Consider the following 17,948-nt stretch of genomic DNA (forward strand, 5'->3'; position numbering starts at 1 on the left):
ACCACTTCACTTACAAACTAAGAAACGTTTTAGATTGTTTAAAGCTTGATCTCATTTCCTTCTTCCAGGGTATTATGCTCCTGATGATACTTGAATTATAGCATAATGCTTGGAGTCTCATGAGGGAAGGACAGGACTCACTTTTTTTAAAAGATCCAGGTGAATATTTTGCTTTTATGCAATGATGCCTAATCACACCTGACTTCCCTAACTTGGAATAGGCACTGGATAGCCAATGCTGGAAGGATGAAAGGAACAAAACCAGGTCTGACTCAACATAAACTTCAGGAACAACACAACCTAGTTTATTTTATCCTTTTCTCCTCCCAAAGCTTATCAAGGAGATCATATTAAACCCTGAAGTCCGTTGCATCTGCAAAGGTATCACACGAGCTTATTTTCTGCTAATATTGTTCTGAATATAAACACAGTAAATGGGAAAACATGCTTCCCCTGTTGTCCTCGTTACTAGATTGTTACTCAAAAATAAGAAATAGATACAGGCAATAATTTTCAATAAGACTTTTTAATAAAATCATTTTATTTGGTTTGAATTGAGTTGAGTAACAAACAATGTTTGTTATTTTTGGTTTTACTTTATAGCTAAATACCACATACTGGCTTAATACTGTCAAATGCAGTGACTTTGGGTCTTTATGATAGAGTGGTTGTTATCCAGTGATGGAAAGGAATTCACCAATGAAATTAGGATCTCCTTCTCCTGCCCTCTTTTGCACATATTCCAGATCTGCTCCAGAAGGTTGAATCACATGTAGGAGGTAAGAGCTGGAAAATGAGTCAAGCTTCCACAGTTCAAATAAAAATAAATGTTGGCTGTAATTGAGAGAACAATCATCTCAAGCTATCACTTTTCAGATATGCTGGAACTACAGTTCTCAGTATTCTCGGCTAGCATGGTTAAACCTTAAATATTTTAGTTAGTTATTTCATTATTTAGTTATTCCACGAAGAAAGTGATAAACAATGTTATAGAGCTGATGTTTGAGAGAAAACAAAAAAAATATTCTATTTTAACTATTTAAAGCGCCTTTTGAGTGACAGTTCACAATGGTGATCAATGCTGAATACGGAAAACTAGGTACCTGGATCCTGATGTCCACTTTCCTCCTGCTGCTGTGCTCCTAAATAAGAATTATACAAAGAATTTAAACAAACTCATCTTTCTGCTGAAAAGAATCCTTACCTAAATTTCTAATCCCTTTATCCTGCTTTAAAAACTACGTTGATCAAGTTCTGAGCCTGTACACAGGGACTAGGTTATCTTCTAATCTCTACTGAATATTTGGGGTGATGTGTTTCGGTGGTTGCAGTGGTTGCTGTTGTTGTCTCCTGCTGTTTATAAATACTTCTGAAACTCAGAATACTTCCAAACAAAGTGATTCTTACCCAATTTTGTCCATTTCTTCTATAGCTCCATCATGATAGGAAGCATTTATCAGAAATATTAATCCCAGTGCTTAACTTTAAAATTGTGTTTTCTAAATGCTCAAATTACTTGAAAAAGTAATTTGCTATTTTGGACCATACCCATAAGCCTGGCTGTTAGATTAGGATGTGCAATGCACACACGTGCACAAATGTAGTTTGTGCTTGAATCACTTGGCTAGAGATCTCAGTTTTGGGAACTGGGCTAATTGCATGATCCCTTGTGCTGTGTTAGGAACTCTCAGCGTGCTCCCATATTGGGCTTACGCTATGAGCGCATATCTGGAGTAGAGATTTAGCCAGTGACATTCTGTTATACATCAGTTTGTCTCCTGCATTGGCAAACCAGCGTAAACATTTGTGATAACACTTACGTCCGTCGAAATGCTGATCGGATGTCCAGGTCAGCTGTGGCAGGTGCCTCTGTGATTATACAGATAGTGGTAATAACAATAAGACAGTATTCAAAGGCATCAAAAACTTTCTTCCCAAATTTACCTCTAGTTTTTTTTTTAAAACAGCGTTTATTGTTTTCATCTGGAGGTTGACATTTCATGCAGTAAGGAAAGCCCTAGCCTTGCCTTAGTACTTAGAAAGGAGACTACCTCAAAATCCCAGGCCTGTAGGCTAGACTTAGAGCTGAAAACATTGCAAAAGAATGCAATAGCAAACTACTTCCATATTATTGCCAACTGCTAAGAAACTATATAGATGCATCATTTGGTGACCGAAGTCATGTTCAACTGGAAGATTCTGCTTTTAAGGTTCAGACAGAAAACTTAGATTTAAAACCATCTAAATGTTGATTTTACTTTATATAAATACAACGAGTGTGATATCCTTATAGGAGCCTGAAAAATGACACGCTGATAGAGATGAGGGGAGTTTTGGGAGATGATGGAATTGAAGTCCCACTGGGCTGAAAAGCACTGAGTGGGGAAAAAAACCTTGCACTAAGTTGCTTCTCCATGAAATTCCTTTAGACAAATATTAGTTCACCTGCCCTTCTAATCAAAGTCAAAATTATGGTTGAGGTATTTTTCCAATTCCTCAGTTTCTACATTTAAATCAAGCTACAAAAACGATCAAGTTATTCTTTCAAATCATTTATGGGAAGAGGCCGTGCATGCGGTAACAAGCATTTTCCCTTCCTCTTTTGGGGTTGGGCCTTAGAGAAAACAGAATGAGTGGTCTTACATTTTACTCACTTTTGCTGAATAAACAATCTAACATTGTTACAGATGCAAAATTAATTTGAATTCGGTTTGCTTGCAATCACAGCAGTTTTAGTGCTTTCACAATTTAAAATAATGTGTGATCTGTTCTGTAATTGGATTACAAATTAAATTGCAGAAATACGATTGTATCAGATAGCAGTACAGACAGTAAGACAACTAATATTCACATACCAAACTGAAACATCAACTGAATTATATTGCTTCATGTCCATTGTCTCTAAAACATCTGAGATTAAATCCCTTTGATCTATGCCCTTTGGATGGATAAGCAGGTTAAAATTGCCACTTTACAGCTAGTTACCTGGGAGTAAGTTTCAATTTAAGTGGAGTTTAATTTGAGATAGATAGGCATATAATTGCAGAAAACCAAGTTTGTACATTATCCAATTATCTTTGCATTTTATAAACATCCCAACAAAATCCTGGTTCAAAATACTGACATTTGAGAAAAAAATAGATCCATGAACATATATTTCTGAATGCAATGAAGCAGAAATTCTCATGTAGTTTTTTTAAAAAAATAACTAAATAAATCAACAATTAAAAGGAAATTTTTGTCATTTCTCTCTTGTCCCTTCTCCAAAATCCTATTTTATTCAGACTTTATCAATCCTTTTCTGAGCACATATTTTAATTTGATGTACGTTTTATCCCAGTGTATGCCTTACGCAAGACACATTATTGAGCATGAAATAATAATAATTACTATTATAGCATTATAGTAGCTATAATATAGTATAGTATATTAATATTATATTATATACTTTTACCAAAATATAAACATTTTGATAATAAGGAAAACATAACACCTTACCATGGACAACCAGGGTAAAATTACAGCTATCAAATTTGTCCTTTATAGCCACTTCACATCGATATCCCCCTGCATAAGTTAGTTCTGCATCAATAATGTTCATTTCAAAGACATAAACCTTGAAAAGAATGGGAGAATTAATTGGCCCTTTTAGGAGATAGACACATAAATCTGAATGTTATTAACTAAGAGTTCTTCTGTCTGAATTTCCCAATAATCATCTTGTTCTCTATAATATACATATGGAATTAATTACTACTTCACAGTGAATCCCTAGGAGCCAAACTCAGCTTGAGGGATTCTTTATCTTTTACTTTCTCCTAATGAAAAAGTTCTTGTTTCTTTTTTCTCTTAATTTTTTTCCCTACCAAATAATTTGTCATAAGAGCGTATGAATATCTTAACTTGCTTAGGAACTCTAGTGAGACCTCAGTATCTACAAATTTATCTTAATGGATATAATATATTCATTCTTTGTTCTATTATACTCTCTGAATCCCATTATATTTTCTATCTGTCTAACTATTGTTAGCTAACTAGAAGAGGAACATTCTTCTCTCTATTTCTAGTTAGAATGGAGTGATGAAATACATGAAGCCAGATTTAGTACACTTAAAACTGAAAAAGAAAAAAAAGTTTCTGGAAAAACTCAGATTGATATTTAAAAAAAAAAAATCCCTAAGAGATTATCCATTCTTCATCTGTAAAATTCCACCATTGGGATAAAACAGACTTAAGAAGTATTTTTTTCATCCTTTTTCTGATACAAATGTACACGATACTTTCTTAACTAATGCAAATTACGCATTGGGAGAAGTTGCACAACACTGAGTGGCATTTCATACTTAAAGTAAATTTTACCAGCTCTTATTCGGTATAAGCAAGTATAAGCAAGAAGCTCTAAACAACATTTTATGTCCGAAGTCAAGACAATAAAACAGTAACTATATATAATTCTACAAATATTTCTAAGAAGAAATGTTGTTATGATTATGCTGCTTTCACCAAAATATAAAAAGGTGGAGAGGTCAATTTTTTTTAATAGTAGCTGTACCTTGTTGATTCGGTCATAACTCTCATGAAGCTGGAGGTGTTTTCCCACTTTGCTTGCCAAGTCCATCCACTTTCCCTTGAACCATTTGGCTGTAGGTTTCTTCAGCAAGCTTTCACTGGCCACTACAGCAGTGAATGTAATGTTCCCACCTTGAGAGAGAAATTAAGGTGAGTATGGAGTTTCCAGGATAAAAGTTTCCTGCTCTATCGCGGACTACGTTAGAGACACCAGTTTTGCAAAAGAACCTTTCCTTTAAGGTCTTAAAGGAACAACTTCTCTGAGAGTCATGCCAAGGTTTGTAGGGGAGACTTGTACTACACAAGGGAGCTGGGTCAGAGTTTTAAAGAGTGAAATAGGACACTTATGTATCTTCAATATTAAAGCTAACGTTATGCACCACACGCCCCAAAAAGTGCAAAAAAAAAAAAAGTCCACATTTTTTCATTCCACCTTTTAAGGGATGTCTGCGGTAGTAGTAGTGACAAAATGAATGTTGCTAGGTCACCACCCCCCCACCTTTTTTTTTTTTACTTTTGGTCTAGAACAGGGGTAGTCAACCTTGGCTCTTTTATGACTTGTGGACTTCAACTCCCAGAATTCCTGAGCCAGCTTGGCTCAGCTTGGAAACCTCTCCCTTCCCCTCAGCATGGCTGGCTCAGGAATTCTGGGAGTTGAAGTCCACGAGTCATAAAAGAGCCAAGGTTGACTACCCCTGGTCTAGAATCTATGCCATGCACTTACCAACTGTAACTTCTCCATCCTGTGGTCGAGTCACAAAGATACCAATCGGGTCGACAGGTACCTCTTTCTGGGCTTCTGTAGGAAGAACTGTAAGTCAAATCAAGATTAATATAATAATTAATAATGATAATATAAATGTAAATGCTGCCTGACTCCCAGTGACTCTGGGCAGTTTACAAAAAGTCAGGAAACAACACAAAACAACAAAAAAGATAGATTATAGAAAAAAGAGAGTTATGTTGTAACCATAATGTAAATGATAAATTTATAATTGTACTTATAATTACTGTAAAGAAGATCAAAAGCTACTTCTTGATATCTTTTTTCTTTCTTTTCTCATACTTTTAACTTTCTCTTTTCTTTCTTTCTTTTTCTTATTTTATATTAGTTTGTATTAGTTTTTATCTTTCTTTTAAAAATATTTAATAAAAGTTACCTTTCTATCCATTTATATATCTTTGGCAAAGAGCTTGGTTGTCAGGGTCCTTTAAAATACCAGTATGATGGGAACTGCTTGAATCTTGGGGAGAACTTAAGGGAGGAAACTTGGGGAAAACTTTTGCCACAAATATAAAGCAGTGGTCCCCAACCTTTCCAGTTTGGTAGCCTGGCATGGCACAGGGTGTGTGTGTATGAGTTGCAGGTGCACACGCCCTCCAATCACATGAATGGAGCTTCACACACAAACAGAGGGTGCTTGAGTGGAGGGTGTTTATGCTCGCACATGAAGCTCCACTCATGCAAGCAGAGAGTGCTTGCCCGCGAAGCTCCATATGTGTGAATGGAGCTTCATGTGCAAATGCAAGCGCTCTTCACTTGTGCAAGTGGAGCTTCACACGCAAACGCAAGCACCCTCTGCTCATGTGAATGGAGCTTTGCATGCATGCTTGTCTACCACTCACACGAATGGAGCTTTGCGCACGCTTGCCCATTTCTCCATGGCCTGGTTTCGAACAGGTTGCGGGATGGTAGTGGGGTTGGAGACCCCTTTTATAAAGGATATAAGATAAACAAGATCCATGCCATCACCATGTATGCCATGCCAGTCATCAGATATTCTGCCAATGTAGTGAGCTAGCGAAAGAAGGACATAGAAGCTGCTGATGTGAAAACCTGAAAACTCATCATGAAGTATGGAGGTTAGCATGCCAAATCCAATACCCAGAGACTACAGCCTAGCTGGAAAGATGACCATACATATGGTGGTCAGGATCTGGTGAATGTTAAAGCCCCTGTCCTGAATAAAATCTAGACCATTCATGAATACATCAGTAAGATGGCACTTTAAGATGAGCTTGCGAGAGAATGCTTGAGGCAGCAGCAGACATGGGAGGAAGATCAAGCAGAGGAAGTGTCATGGCAAGACAAGACCCTGCATGAGATGTATCATTGACAGATACCTGAGGTGGCAGACATTGGAAAATGTTACCAATGGCTAGAAAGCACTGGACTTAAAGACATCACTGAGGCACTTATCATAACAGCACAAGAAGAGGCACTAAGCACTAGAGGCAGTTGGTCTATCACACTAGACAGGATCCAAGGTGCAGAGAGAACTCAGAGACAGTCCAACACATAGTGGCAGGGTGTAAAATATAGGTAGGAACAGCATATACTGAACAGCACAAACTGGCATTATGCATAGGAAGATGTAGCTAATGTTCTGTGCAGATGTTCCTATAATGCCAGGTTCTTATTTGTGCACTGAATATGAGCTTGATCTTCCTAAGTCAAGATGAGAGATCCCACAGAAGGTCATGGAGAACAAGAAAGCTAAGACGCTATAGGACTTCCAGATCCAGACAGACAAGCAGGTATTAGCCAATTAACCAGACAGTGTGGTAGTTGACAAGGATCAAAAAACAGAGGTAGTGATAGATGTAGCAGTGCCAAGTGACAGCAACATCAGGAAGAAAGAGTATGAGAAGCTGGAGAAATACCAGAGCCTAAAGGAGGAACTGGAGAGGATGTGGAAAGTAAAGACCAAAGTGGTTCCAGGGATGGTAGGGGCAATTGGAGCTGAGACTCCACCAGATCCCAGGAACGACATCAGAGGTCTCTGTCCAGAAGCTTGCAGGGGGAGGGGCAGCTAAGATACTCCACAAAACTCTCAAACTCCGAGGCCTCTGGTAGAGGACTTGAGACTGAGAAAGATACAAACCACCCACAAGAGTGAGAACCAAAACTTCAACCAACTTCACCATATTGTCTTGGCCCTGGTCTTAAGCTTTGAGTCAGAGGAGGAAGAACCAGCTGTGTCCAAGAGCTTAGAAGCTCTTCCTCACTTGCTCCTAACCACGCAACAAGCCATGTGTTTGTGGCTTAGCACTTTTTTTTTGAAAGAGTTGTAAATGTATTGCAAAACTTGTGTTTAGCATTCTTCTGAATTAATGCTGCATGAAAAGTCAGCCTAAATCAGGAAAGATTGCATCCTACAAGCTTGGTCACGCTTGGTGGCATTAGATTCCATTGCTATGTATATTGTTATGTGCAACTCAATCACAAATGCATGTTTTCCATGGCCAGCCACAGACTACTTCCAGAAGGTCAGAACTGGATCGTTTGGCTACTCGTTATCAGTGTTAACATTCCCTTCCATCACTGTCTGAGAATCATATTTACTCTTTATCAATTGTTCCCTCCCATTTCATCCCAAACCCCCTGTCAGTGAGTTTATTTTTATACACAGCATTAGCACTCTTTCAGAAAAGCACTAAACTCATATTTAGAAATAATCCACTGAGAGGCCACTGCTGCATAGGAGAGCTCCTTCCTGCTTCACTGTCTCCCATACCATTAGTTCCAGCCACTTGTTACCTGGATAACTTGACAGGTAGTTAAACAAATCATTCAGTCATTCACTTATAGTCAACTAATCCCAGCCTATGCTCAGTCAGGGGTCTGGTTGCTGATTGTCTTTCCTGTGGGAAGATTGGTGGAAGTAGAAACAAAATCATGGAAATCCTCCAGCTGCTTTTCTTAACTTGCTGCTAATAATAAGTAAGGATAGCATCATTTCTGGCTTTGTTATTATGGTAGATATGGATCTGCAATATATCCCAGAATAACATTTTAGTGGTTTAAAGACTGGCAAGGAGCTCTTAATGCAGCTGTCAGGCCCCATGGACTCCTAAGACTGATGGCAGTCAGGAGTCTGTTGAACCAAAAACCAGAAGACCAGAATCAGGACTTTCAATGAAACATCCATCTGAGCTCAGTAAGTTACTTATATCCTAAACCACCATGCCTGTCTATTACTATCAAGCAAGAGGACATGGAAAAGAAGAACACAGCTACATTTATGCCAGTTCTGGTCTGTTAAAGCAGGGAGCAGAGTTTAAGTAGATGTGATGGTGGCAGATACTCAAAAGACCTGTATTTAACAAAAGTGTTCATTGAAGTTAATTGATTACTGGAAACTAATCACAGTTGTACAATCACTCGCTATTTTGCTGTTGTGCCTTGTGATATCAGCTACAGGCAGATCAGCTTAAACAAGTATATAATTTGGCAAATTATCTGAAAGATCAGCAAGGACTAGACCTAAGAGATAGAACATCCAGATTTCATACAAAAAGCCCCCAGCAGTATATTTTGAATCTCTAAATTGTGTTCTTGTTTAAAATGTTACTAGTCGATGGAGGCAATATTAACCTAAACAAATTAGTGGCTTGGCCTGGTATAATATTGTTTTGATATCCCCAAAGGGCGAAAAATAATAATTTTTCAGGCATAGGCATGAGAAAATAGTTAATTGAAATGTATGCACATTTTCTCATCAGAAACAAAGTTTTATAGTACACTGGTTGTATTTATTTTTATTCATTCATTCATCACATTTCTATACTGCCTGTCTTAGCTAGATGAGTCTGTATATACTAAAGAACAAATAATAGGTAAAATAGTTTGTCAAGCCACATAATGTGGGTTTTTCTCTTTGTTGTCAGTAAATATTCATTTTCTTATAATTAGGATCAGGTTAATTTTCATGCCTGTTACCTTCTGAGACTTTGCTATCATCTTTAGCATCTTTAGATTCAGCATTTGTAGGTCCAGTATCTGGTACAGTAAGTATATCTGAGGAACTTGGTTGATCAGAAGAAACATCAGGAGGAGGAACCTCCACTGTCTTTTCTTAAAAAAAAAAGACAACACAGAATAATTTTTTAAAATGAAACTTTACTGCATATTGTAGGAACATGACATTCTTCAGCAAAATTAAAATTATTTTTAATACTGAAAAATAAAAAAAATAAATGTGTCAAGAAGAATTTTCTAAGAGCAAGAGATATTCAGTTGTGGAACAGCCTGTCTCAGAGCTAGTGGACTTCACTTCCATTCTTCACTGGAAGAATGTAAATGGAAGTTACATTTAATAGTTGGCTGGGCAGGGAACTGGATCAAATTATCTCCAATTAAATGCCTTTCCAAACCTACACTCTGCAATAATTTATGAACTTTTTTTTGCAGAAATGAATATTTTTTCATATTTAATAAATTGAATTGTCTTTGGAAATTCTCAATCGTCCTAGTCATGGTTGACCCCAAGGTCAACTGGACTTTCTTGGTTTTTTTCCTCTGAAAACGTTTCTTCTTCAATTTTAACTGGCTGATGGGGAATTGGTGGATAAGTGCAACATTTTCAAAAGAAAAAAAAAACCCAAGAAAGTCCAGTTGCCTTTTGAAAAAAGTCCTTTGGGACTTTGTGAATTGAATTTTACAAATCCTCTTTCTCACCCCAAAGCTTCACTGTTTTGGATGGGGACCTAGGTAAGTGGGTTTTGAGGTGGATTGCACTTTCCCTCATCTAACCAACAAAAAACTTCGCTTATTCAAATGCCTCGCAAATGCAGCAATGACTTATCTGCCTGTGGGAGGTTTGTGCTGAATCCCAACTATTGTTCTGTGGTCATGCCATTTAGCCTAGTGATTCCCAAATTAGATTTCAATTGCAAAAAAAGAAATAGTTCAAATACAAGGGGAATACCACACTCTGTTGTAAATCAGAAGGGTTTTTTTCCTTCCACATGGGTAGCATAGCTGTTTTTGGTTTATGGCGGGGATGTCTGCAGAAGCATCACACATAAAAAAAAGGAACAGGATTTCAATTGCATGTTCATGGCTAGCATCTTGCCCCCTCCCTGTTTTTACTTCTCCCTGGTAACATCCCTGTTTTATTGGCTCTATAGTTTGTCTTAAATGTCTTTAAAGGAAAGTCATGTATTACAGCAATGATGAATTTTAACAGTCACTTGGACTTCTGGTTTACCTGGCTCTGTCACTTTAAGTTCAAATTTGACTTTGGAACTTCCAGCAATGGCAGCATAAGTAGCATCATCCTCTTTTCCAACATTATGAACGGTCAAGGAGTGCTTATTCCCCTCTGATTTGATAACATACTTCTCACTTGTGGCAAGTTCTACACCATTTTGCTGCCATTTCACCTTGATGCCAGTCTTCTCCGTCTCTGCTTCAAAAACAGCCGTGCCTCCTGCTGAGACATCTTTTGTCTTTGGTTTCTTGATGAATGCTGAAACTTAAAAAATGGCAAACAAAATCTGAAAAGTACAAAATAGTCTATCCCAGGGGTCCCCAACCCCCAGTCTGTGGACCTGCACTGGTCCGCAGCATGCCAGAAACTGGGCCATGCAAACAAGCAAAGCCCCATCCACAGGATGCAGGCAGCACACAAAACCACACCCTCTCCATCGGCGGAAAAAACCTTTGGCTCCCTGGTGCCCAAAAGGCTGGGGCCCGTTGGTCTACTCTGTTTTCTAGTCCCTCTTACCTATATCACTTGCAATATTTTTACAGGTGTTGACTTTCAGAACTGAAACTGATGATCACAAATTCTTTTATTCTGTTTGGGGCCAGATTGAATATGCATTTTTAATATACCACTTTGGTTCTAGCTCCATTTTACCTCAACCACCTGTTGTTTAGGCAACCCACTGCTATGAACCATAAAACAGGAAGGCCGGTTTTATTTCCTTTCCAGTGAAATGCTTCATTTTTCTGTAGAAGCCCAGAATTCCTATTTGGTTAGATAATGATCCTTTTAGAAAAAGCTAGGCCTGGTCTCTGCTATCCATGTTTTTGTGACATTAAATATATTGTATGATGATCTCTGAAGTTACATTACTAAATCATTCAGAGATTCTGGTTAGTGAAATGCATTGTTTCCCGAATGTACTATTGGTTAGTAGTTACAATGATAAGAATTAGTTGCACTATGAAACTTTCTGAAAATCTTGGTGAGATTTGCTAAAGTAAAATTGGAAAAAGAAATTCTGATCAGGATTTTTTAGTTTAAGCAGTTTTCTGTGCTACATCAAAGCACAACCTACATAGGCTATGCTTGTGATATTAAACTAGGACTTTGCATTTGACACATTTCTTTCCCTTTGTAATATGCACTTTCATAAACTACTAATTCTGGTGCTTTGTGCATAAGGTGACCAACCGTCCTCCTTTAGGGAGGACAGTCCTCCTTTTGTGAGTTCTGTCCTCCCTCAAAAAGTGTCCTCCTACATGTCCTCCTATTCGATATTTGCCCCCGTGCTGTGGGAGCCGTGGGGCCTGCTCTACATGGGGCTGCACAGAGTGGGTGGTGGTGCTGGTGGGGCGGCTGCAGGCGGGGTGTATCGACGGGCTGCCCCCCGGGGCCGGAGCCGGCACAGCTGGTGCTTTGGGAGCCGCGGGGCCCGCTCTACACGGCGGGGCAGCAGTGCTGGCCGGGCGGCTGTGGGCGGGGGCGCGGCATGTAAGCATAATTACAATATAAAATGTTATTGTTACAAATGTTTTATTATACATTTATCATATTATAGTGTATTCTGTATTATTGTTGCAATGAATAAAATGTTTCTTTTATTTACGATATTTTTTTCTTCAATTTATTTGTGTCCTCCTTTTCATTGTAAAAAAAGTTGGTCACCTTAGCATAAGAAGGTTGGATAATTGGTGAGAGGAAGTGCAAAAGATCAAATTCATTAGGTAATGACACTGATCCTCGGGACAGGAGAAGCAAACATCACTGATTTATTATGAAACAGCTATATTATCTGGGTTTAAATACAAATGGGCACCCATGCTCATAAAGAACTTAACTAAAGGTACCAATTAGCCCTTAAGTTTTTAATGAGCTTTTAGTAGTCTAGTTTATGTGATACATTAAGTAGGACTAAAATGTAAACATATTTTGACCTCATAAAATAGCCTCATTTTAATTTCATTTTTGTTCTCATGGAAAATCGACACTTTGGAGAAGTATTGACTTCAAAAATGGCTGGGAATATCCATTTTAGGAAAAGAAGGTCTCATAATGGATTCTTCCCCTCAATCAACACATTCATTAATAATACTTTTAAAACTTTTCAGATTTCATAGAAGAAATGCAAATTAGCTATAAATAACAATACATAGGGTTAAAATAGGTTTTCTGGTTTTGGGGGGTTTGGGAAAGATCTTTTATTTTGTTAATGCTGTTTTAGGGTTTATAGTTTAGCCGCATGTATGTTATTCTTGACTCAAAATTGTGAAAATCATTGATTTTCTGCAGATGTGGTTGTGAAGGCAAAAATGGGCTTCATGGTTTCAGCTGACCTCAGGATAAGAACTCAGGGTTCTTTTGCTGCCTTAATTCAAAGGGTATAATAGCAGAAACCCTCATATATGGGACTTTGGTGGTTTTTTCCCATTATTGACACATATATTTAGATGACTGTCCCAAAGCTGCTTTTTTTCATGAGGCAACTGGACTTTCTTGTTTTCTTTTGAAAACGTTTCGCTTCTCATCCAGGAAGCTTCTTCAGCTCTGACTGGATGGTGGGGAATGGCAGGATTTATACTCCTTGCAGACAGTTGGTCATTTGCATTCTTTTAGCGGGTTATTGAAGCCCCGGAGGTTTATCTGTGTTGTCAGAGTCACCTGAGTAGTAACAACACAGATAAGCCTCCAGGTGGCCTCAACCACTCACTAAAAGAATGCAAATGACCAGCTGTCTGCAAGGAGTATAAATTCTTCCATTCCCCACCATCCAGTCAGAGCTGAAGAAGCTTTTTGGATGGAAAGTGAAACGTCTTCAAAGAAAAACAAGAAAGTCCAGTTGCCTTGTGAAAAAAAAAAAAAGCAGTTTTGTGACAATCATGACAGGGATGACTGAGAATCTCCATAGATATTTAGATGATTATATGTAGAGTAACTTCAGTTACAATCTCTTGGATTCTGAAAAAAGAAGATGCAGGGCTTAAAAATAAACAGAAAACATGGTGTGCGTTGAAGTCAGTACCAGTCTCTCTAGATAACAGAGGAACTTTATGGAGTAGAATATACATATAGAGGAAATAACACAGGATTTCACCAAAGGATTTCTGCAGACATGTGCCTCTCTCTCTCTCTCTCTCTCTCTCTCTCTCTCTCTCTCTCTCTCTCTCTCTCTCTCTCTCTCCCACGTCTATTACAGTAGGAAAATATATTTAGACAGAAAGCCAGCATCCTTGATATAGCGGTATTCAAAGTAAAATAATGACAGCTTATGCAAACTGCAAGACCAGATGGAGGTGGGTCTAGTATCTATGCAATTATCAGAGAAGTAACAAGAATGAGAAAGAGTAGGAAGTGATGACAGCTGTGAGAATAAAATTTGTAAAGGGGATGGGGTGGGGCAATGCATACATTTTGACTGTATCCGCTGCTCTTGGAGGATAGTCACTGAGAAGATACAATGAGACAATACATAGAAGAGTGGATCTTCCAACATTAAACAAATGTCATGTTGTAGGTAGCAAAAATTAAGTCCTGACATTTACACTATATCTAACAGGACTGGGTTACAGCATTCTTGGAAGCCAAGCCTGTTTGGGAAATGACTGCAAGACAAACACTGCTTGTCTTCTCCCTTCAAAGCATGAGGATAAAAAGATTTAGAGGGATAGCTTTGTAAAGCCAGCTGTTGTCACCCAGCCTTTTTAGTTTTTATATCATCCATAAATATTTTAATGGTTTGTCATCAATGTCCTTTTAAGCAGCTTCTATCTTGTGCTCGTGGCAATTTAAATCCAACCCTGCTTAAGAAAAACCTGGTGAGGACTGAAATATTATTATTATTATTATTAATAATAATAATAATAAAGTTGGGAGGGACCTTGGAGGTCATCTAGTCCAACCCCCTGCTCAGACAGGAAACCCCATATCATTTCAGACAAATGGCTGTCCAGTCTCTTCTTAAAAACTTCCAGCGTTGGAGCATTCACAGCTTCTGGAGGCAAGTTGTGCCATTGATTAATTGTTGTAGCTGTCAGGAAATTTCTCCTTAGTTCTAGATTGCTTCTCTCTTTGGTTAGTTTCCATCCGTTGCTTCTTGTCCTGCCTTCAGGCGCTTTGGAGAATAGCTTGACTCCCTCTTCTTTGTGGCAGCCCCTGAGATATTGGAACACTGCTATCATGTCCTTCTCTTCATTAAACTAGACATATCCAATTCCAGCAACTGTTCCTTATATGTTTTAGCTTCCAGTCCCCTAATCATCTTTGTTGCTCTTCTCTTTCTAGAGTTTCAACATCTTTTTACATCATGGTGACCAAAACTGAATTTAGTATTCCAAGTGTGGCCTTACCAAGGCATTGTAAAGTGGTATTAACACTTCACATGATCTTGATTATATCCCTCTTTAATGCAGCCTAGTACTGTGTTGGCTTTTTTGGCAGCTGCAGCACACTGCTGGCTCATATTTAAGTGATTGTCCACTAGGACTCTGAGATCCCTCTCAGAGTTACTACTATTGAGCAAGGTACCACCTATACTGTACCTGTGCATTTTGTTTGTCTTGGCTAAATGTAGAACCTTACTTTTTTCACCATTGAATTTCATTTTGTTAGATAGTGCCCAATGCTCAAGTTGTCAAAATCTGTATCTTAAGTCTATCTAAGTGTTGGCTATTCCTGGCAGTTTGGTGTCATTTGCAAATTTGATGAGTTCCCCATCCATCCCCTCATCCAAATCATTGATGAAGATGTTGAAGAGCACTGGGCCCAGAACAGAGCCCTGGGGCACCCCACTACACACTTCCCTCCATGTAGATACAGTTCCATTGATGACCACATGCTGAGTACAGCCAGTCAGCCAGCTACAAATCCATCTGGTGGTGATGCTGTTTAACCCATATTTTTCTATCAAGTAGTAGGTTGTGGTCTACTTTATCAAATGCCTTACTGAAGTCCAAGTAAATTATATCCACAGCATTCCTCTGGTCCACTAATTTTGTCACCTTGTCAAAAAATGCAATAAGCTTTGTCTGGTATGATCTGTTTTTTGACAAACCCATGTTGGCTTTTGGTAATGACTTTGTTTGCCTCTAGGTGTTCACTGATTGGTTGCTTGATTATCTTTTCCAGAATCTTCCCAGGTATTGAAATTAGGCTGATAGGTCTGTAGGTCCATAATTAGTTTGGCAACAACTTAAAAGAGACCCAGGACTACTATCTCCTCTTACTGGACACTTCCTCTACTATTGTGCCTTCCCAAATTTCTGTTCAGGAAAGCAATGGTGTGTGTATGTACATATGTATTATATATAAATTAAATTTATATATGCTAATATTAATGTTTCAAAATGCAAGTAATGTGTGGGCACAACAATAACATTTAAATTAAAAATTCCCTTTTTGCCTTCCAGAAGGTCTTTACAGCTTCTGTTGCAATACTGTTGCATCAAGAGCACAACAATTAGAAATTTGTTTTATACACAGAAATAGTGCAGATTTTTTGAAAATATATTTGAGTTTCCCTGACATTCCTATTTCCCCCTAGGTTTTGTTCTTTAAATAAGTCCTGGGGCTCCTGATTCTTTTTCTTATTAAAAAGAAAAGCCTAGGAAAAATAGGGATGTCAGAGAAAAAACAATAATTTAAAATAAAGCATTTTGAGTTGGTTTTGAATCCGGGACCATTCTGTGTATGGAACAAACCTTCTAACCGCAGTGCCACTGAGATGACTTCTTACGTGCACAGCAGAAGACTTCCTTCAAAAAAGAAATGTGGAGCATTTCTTCCTTTCTGAAGTAGCTGAGAAACAAGGGTAAGCCTCAGGAGAACGTGCCCAGAGGTCATGTGAGTCATAGGAGAGAGATGATTAAAGAACAGTGTCATCTCTTCCTATCCTACAAAAATGGTTGCACAGGATAACACGAATAAACTCTCAATGACAAAATGCTGCTGGAATATTTCATCTTGTTCTTTGAACCATGATATGAGTAATGATGAGAGGGAGGGGGGAGAGATGGGGGGAAGATCAAGCTATTCTCCAAGGCGCCTGAAGGCAGGACAAGAAGCAACGGATGGAAACTGATCAAGGAGAGAAGCAACCTAGAACTAAGGAGAAACTTCCTGACAGTTAGAACAATTAACCAATGGAACAACCTGCCTCCAGAAGCGGTGAATGCTCCAACACTGGAAGTTTTTAAGAAGAAACTGGACAGCCATCTGTCCAAAATGGTGTAGGGTTTCCTACCTGAGCTGGGGGTTGGACTCGATCACCTCCAAGGTCCCTTCCAACTTTATTATTATTATTATTATTATTATTATTATTATTATTATTATTATTATTATTATTATTATTATTATTATTATTATTATTACTACTACTACTACTACTACTACTACTACTACTACTACTACTATTCATTTAAGTCTATTAAGTCTATCGGATCTACTCTCTGATTCCTTTAATTTAGTCAAAGCTTGATCTCTCAGTAGCTTTTCAAATGTGCAATTGAGTAGGGCTGCTCCCCACTTATCATGTATCACCAGAACAACTCTGGTCTGGGAGAAGGCTCCTTGCTGTTAGTTTCATATGTTGTACTCAGCACAGAGAGAGCACATAAAAATAATAATTTTCCTTAGCTGATTTCTAATATATTATCTTCCTCTCCTTCAACAAAGTACAGCAAACGGAAATGAGTTTGGTGTCTGCACATGGCAGCTTCAGCTGAATCAGTAAGAGAATTAGCCAATATTTTGCTCTGGAACTATATTTAAAGTTATTGTAAATTTCCTAGCTGTAAAGAGGAAAGGCCACTTGCTCCCTTAACAGACTTAGCTCTCTCTTAATCCCAAGTCGTGATGTCTTATAATCTTACATTCTTCTTCCGCTAGAGCAGCTGAGGCTATAAATTCCTGTACAGTAACCTGAGCAAAAGATTGCCAGTAAGACATGCATGCCAAGCCTGCCTTTATAACCCTTTGTATATAATTGTTCCATACATCTGTTGTCCCACAAGTTCACTAATGTGTAGAATAGTTATAATTATTTTGCCCTAGTATTTACAGTTTTACATTTAAAAACAGGTGTAGTACTGCTAAAGGTTTGTTATGCAGTTGTATACTCAAAGTTATGAAAAAGGGCATGCTGACTCAGTTCACAAAATCAGTTTAAACCAGGGGTCTTCAAACTTGGCCCTTTTATGACTTGTGGACTTCAACTCCCAGAATTCCTCAGCCAGTGTGGCTGGCTGAGGAATTCTGGGAATTAAAGTCCACAAGTCATAAAAGGGCCAAGTTTGAAGACCCCTGGTTTAAACTATCTCATTGGAGTCTCCTCATTATACAGCAAATGCAATTCCCTCCTCCCCAGATCTATATAGCTTCTACTCTGACAGC

At 38.3% G+C, this 17,948-nt stretch overlaps 1 protein-coding gene across 1 annotated transcript in view; it reads right to left on the minus strand.

Annotated features, from left to right (window-relative positions):
• Positions 1-17,504, minus strand: part of MYBPC3 (myosin binding protein C, cardiac) — a 77,582-nt gene extending 60,078 nt beyond the window's left edge. Inside the window, exons 1-8 of the mRNA XM_029284628.1 lie at positions 17,429-17,504; positions 10,563-10,829; positions 9,293-9,427; positions 5,294-5,380; positions 4,553-4,701; positions 3,499-3,616; positions 1,821-1,869; positions 1,104-1,142 (exon numbers count right to left, since the gene is read on the minus strand). Coding sequence (XP_029140461.1) covers positions 1,104-1,142; positions 1,821-1,869; positions 3,499-3,616; positions 4,553-4,701; positions 5,294-5,380; positions 9,293-9,427; positions 10,563-10,829; positions 17,429-17,504 — 920 coding nt within the window. The remainder of the gene's footprint in view (positions 1-1,103; positions 1,143-1,820; positions 1,870-3,498; positions 3,617-4,552; positions 4,702-5,293; positions 5,381-9,292; positions 9,428-10,562; positions 10,830-17,428) is intronic.
• Positions 17,505-17,948: the final 444 nt, after the last annotated feature.

Source organism: Protobothrops mucrosquamatus, unplaced genomic scaffold (genome assembly GCF_001527695.2).
Source record: "Protobothrops mucrosquamatus isolate PMUCROS unplaced genomic scaffold, P.Mucros_1.0 scaffold775, whole genome shotgun sequence".
Lineage (NCBI taxonomy): Eukaryota > Metazoa > Chordata > Lepidosauria > Squamata > Viperidae > Protobothrops > Protobothrops mucrosquamatus.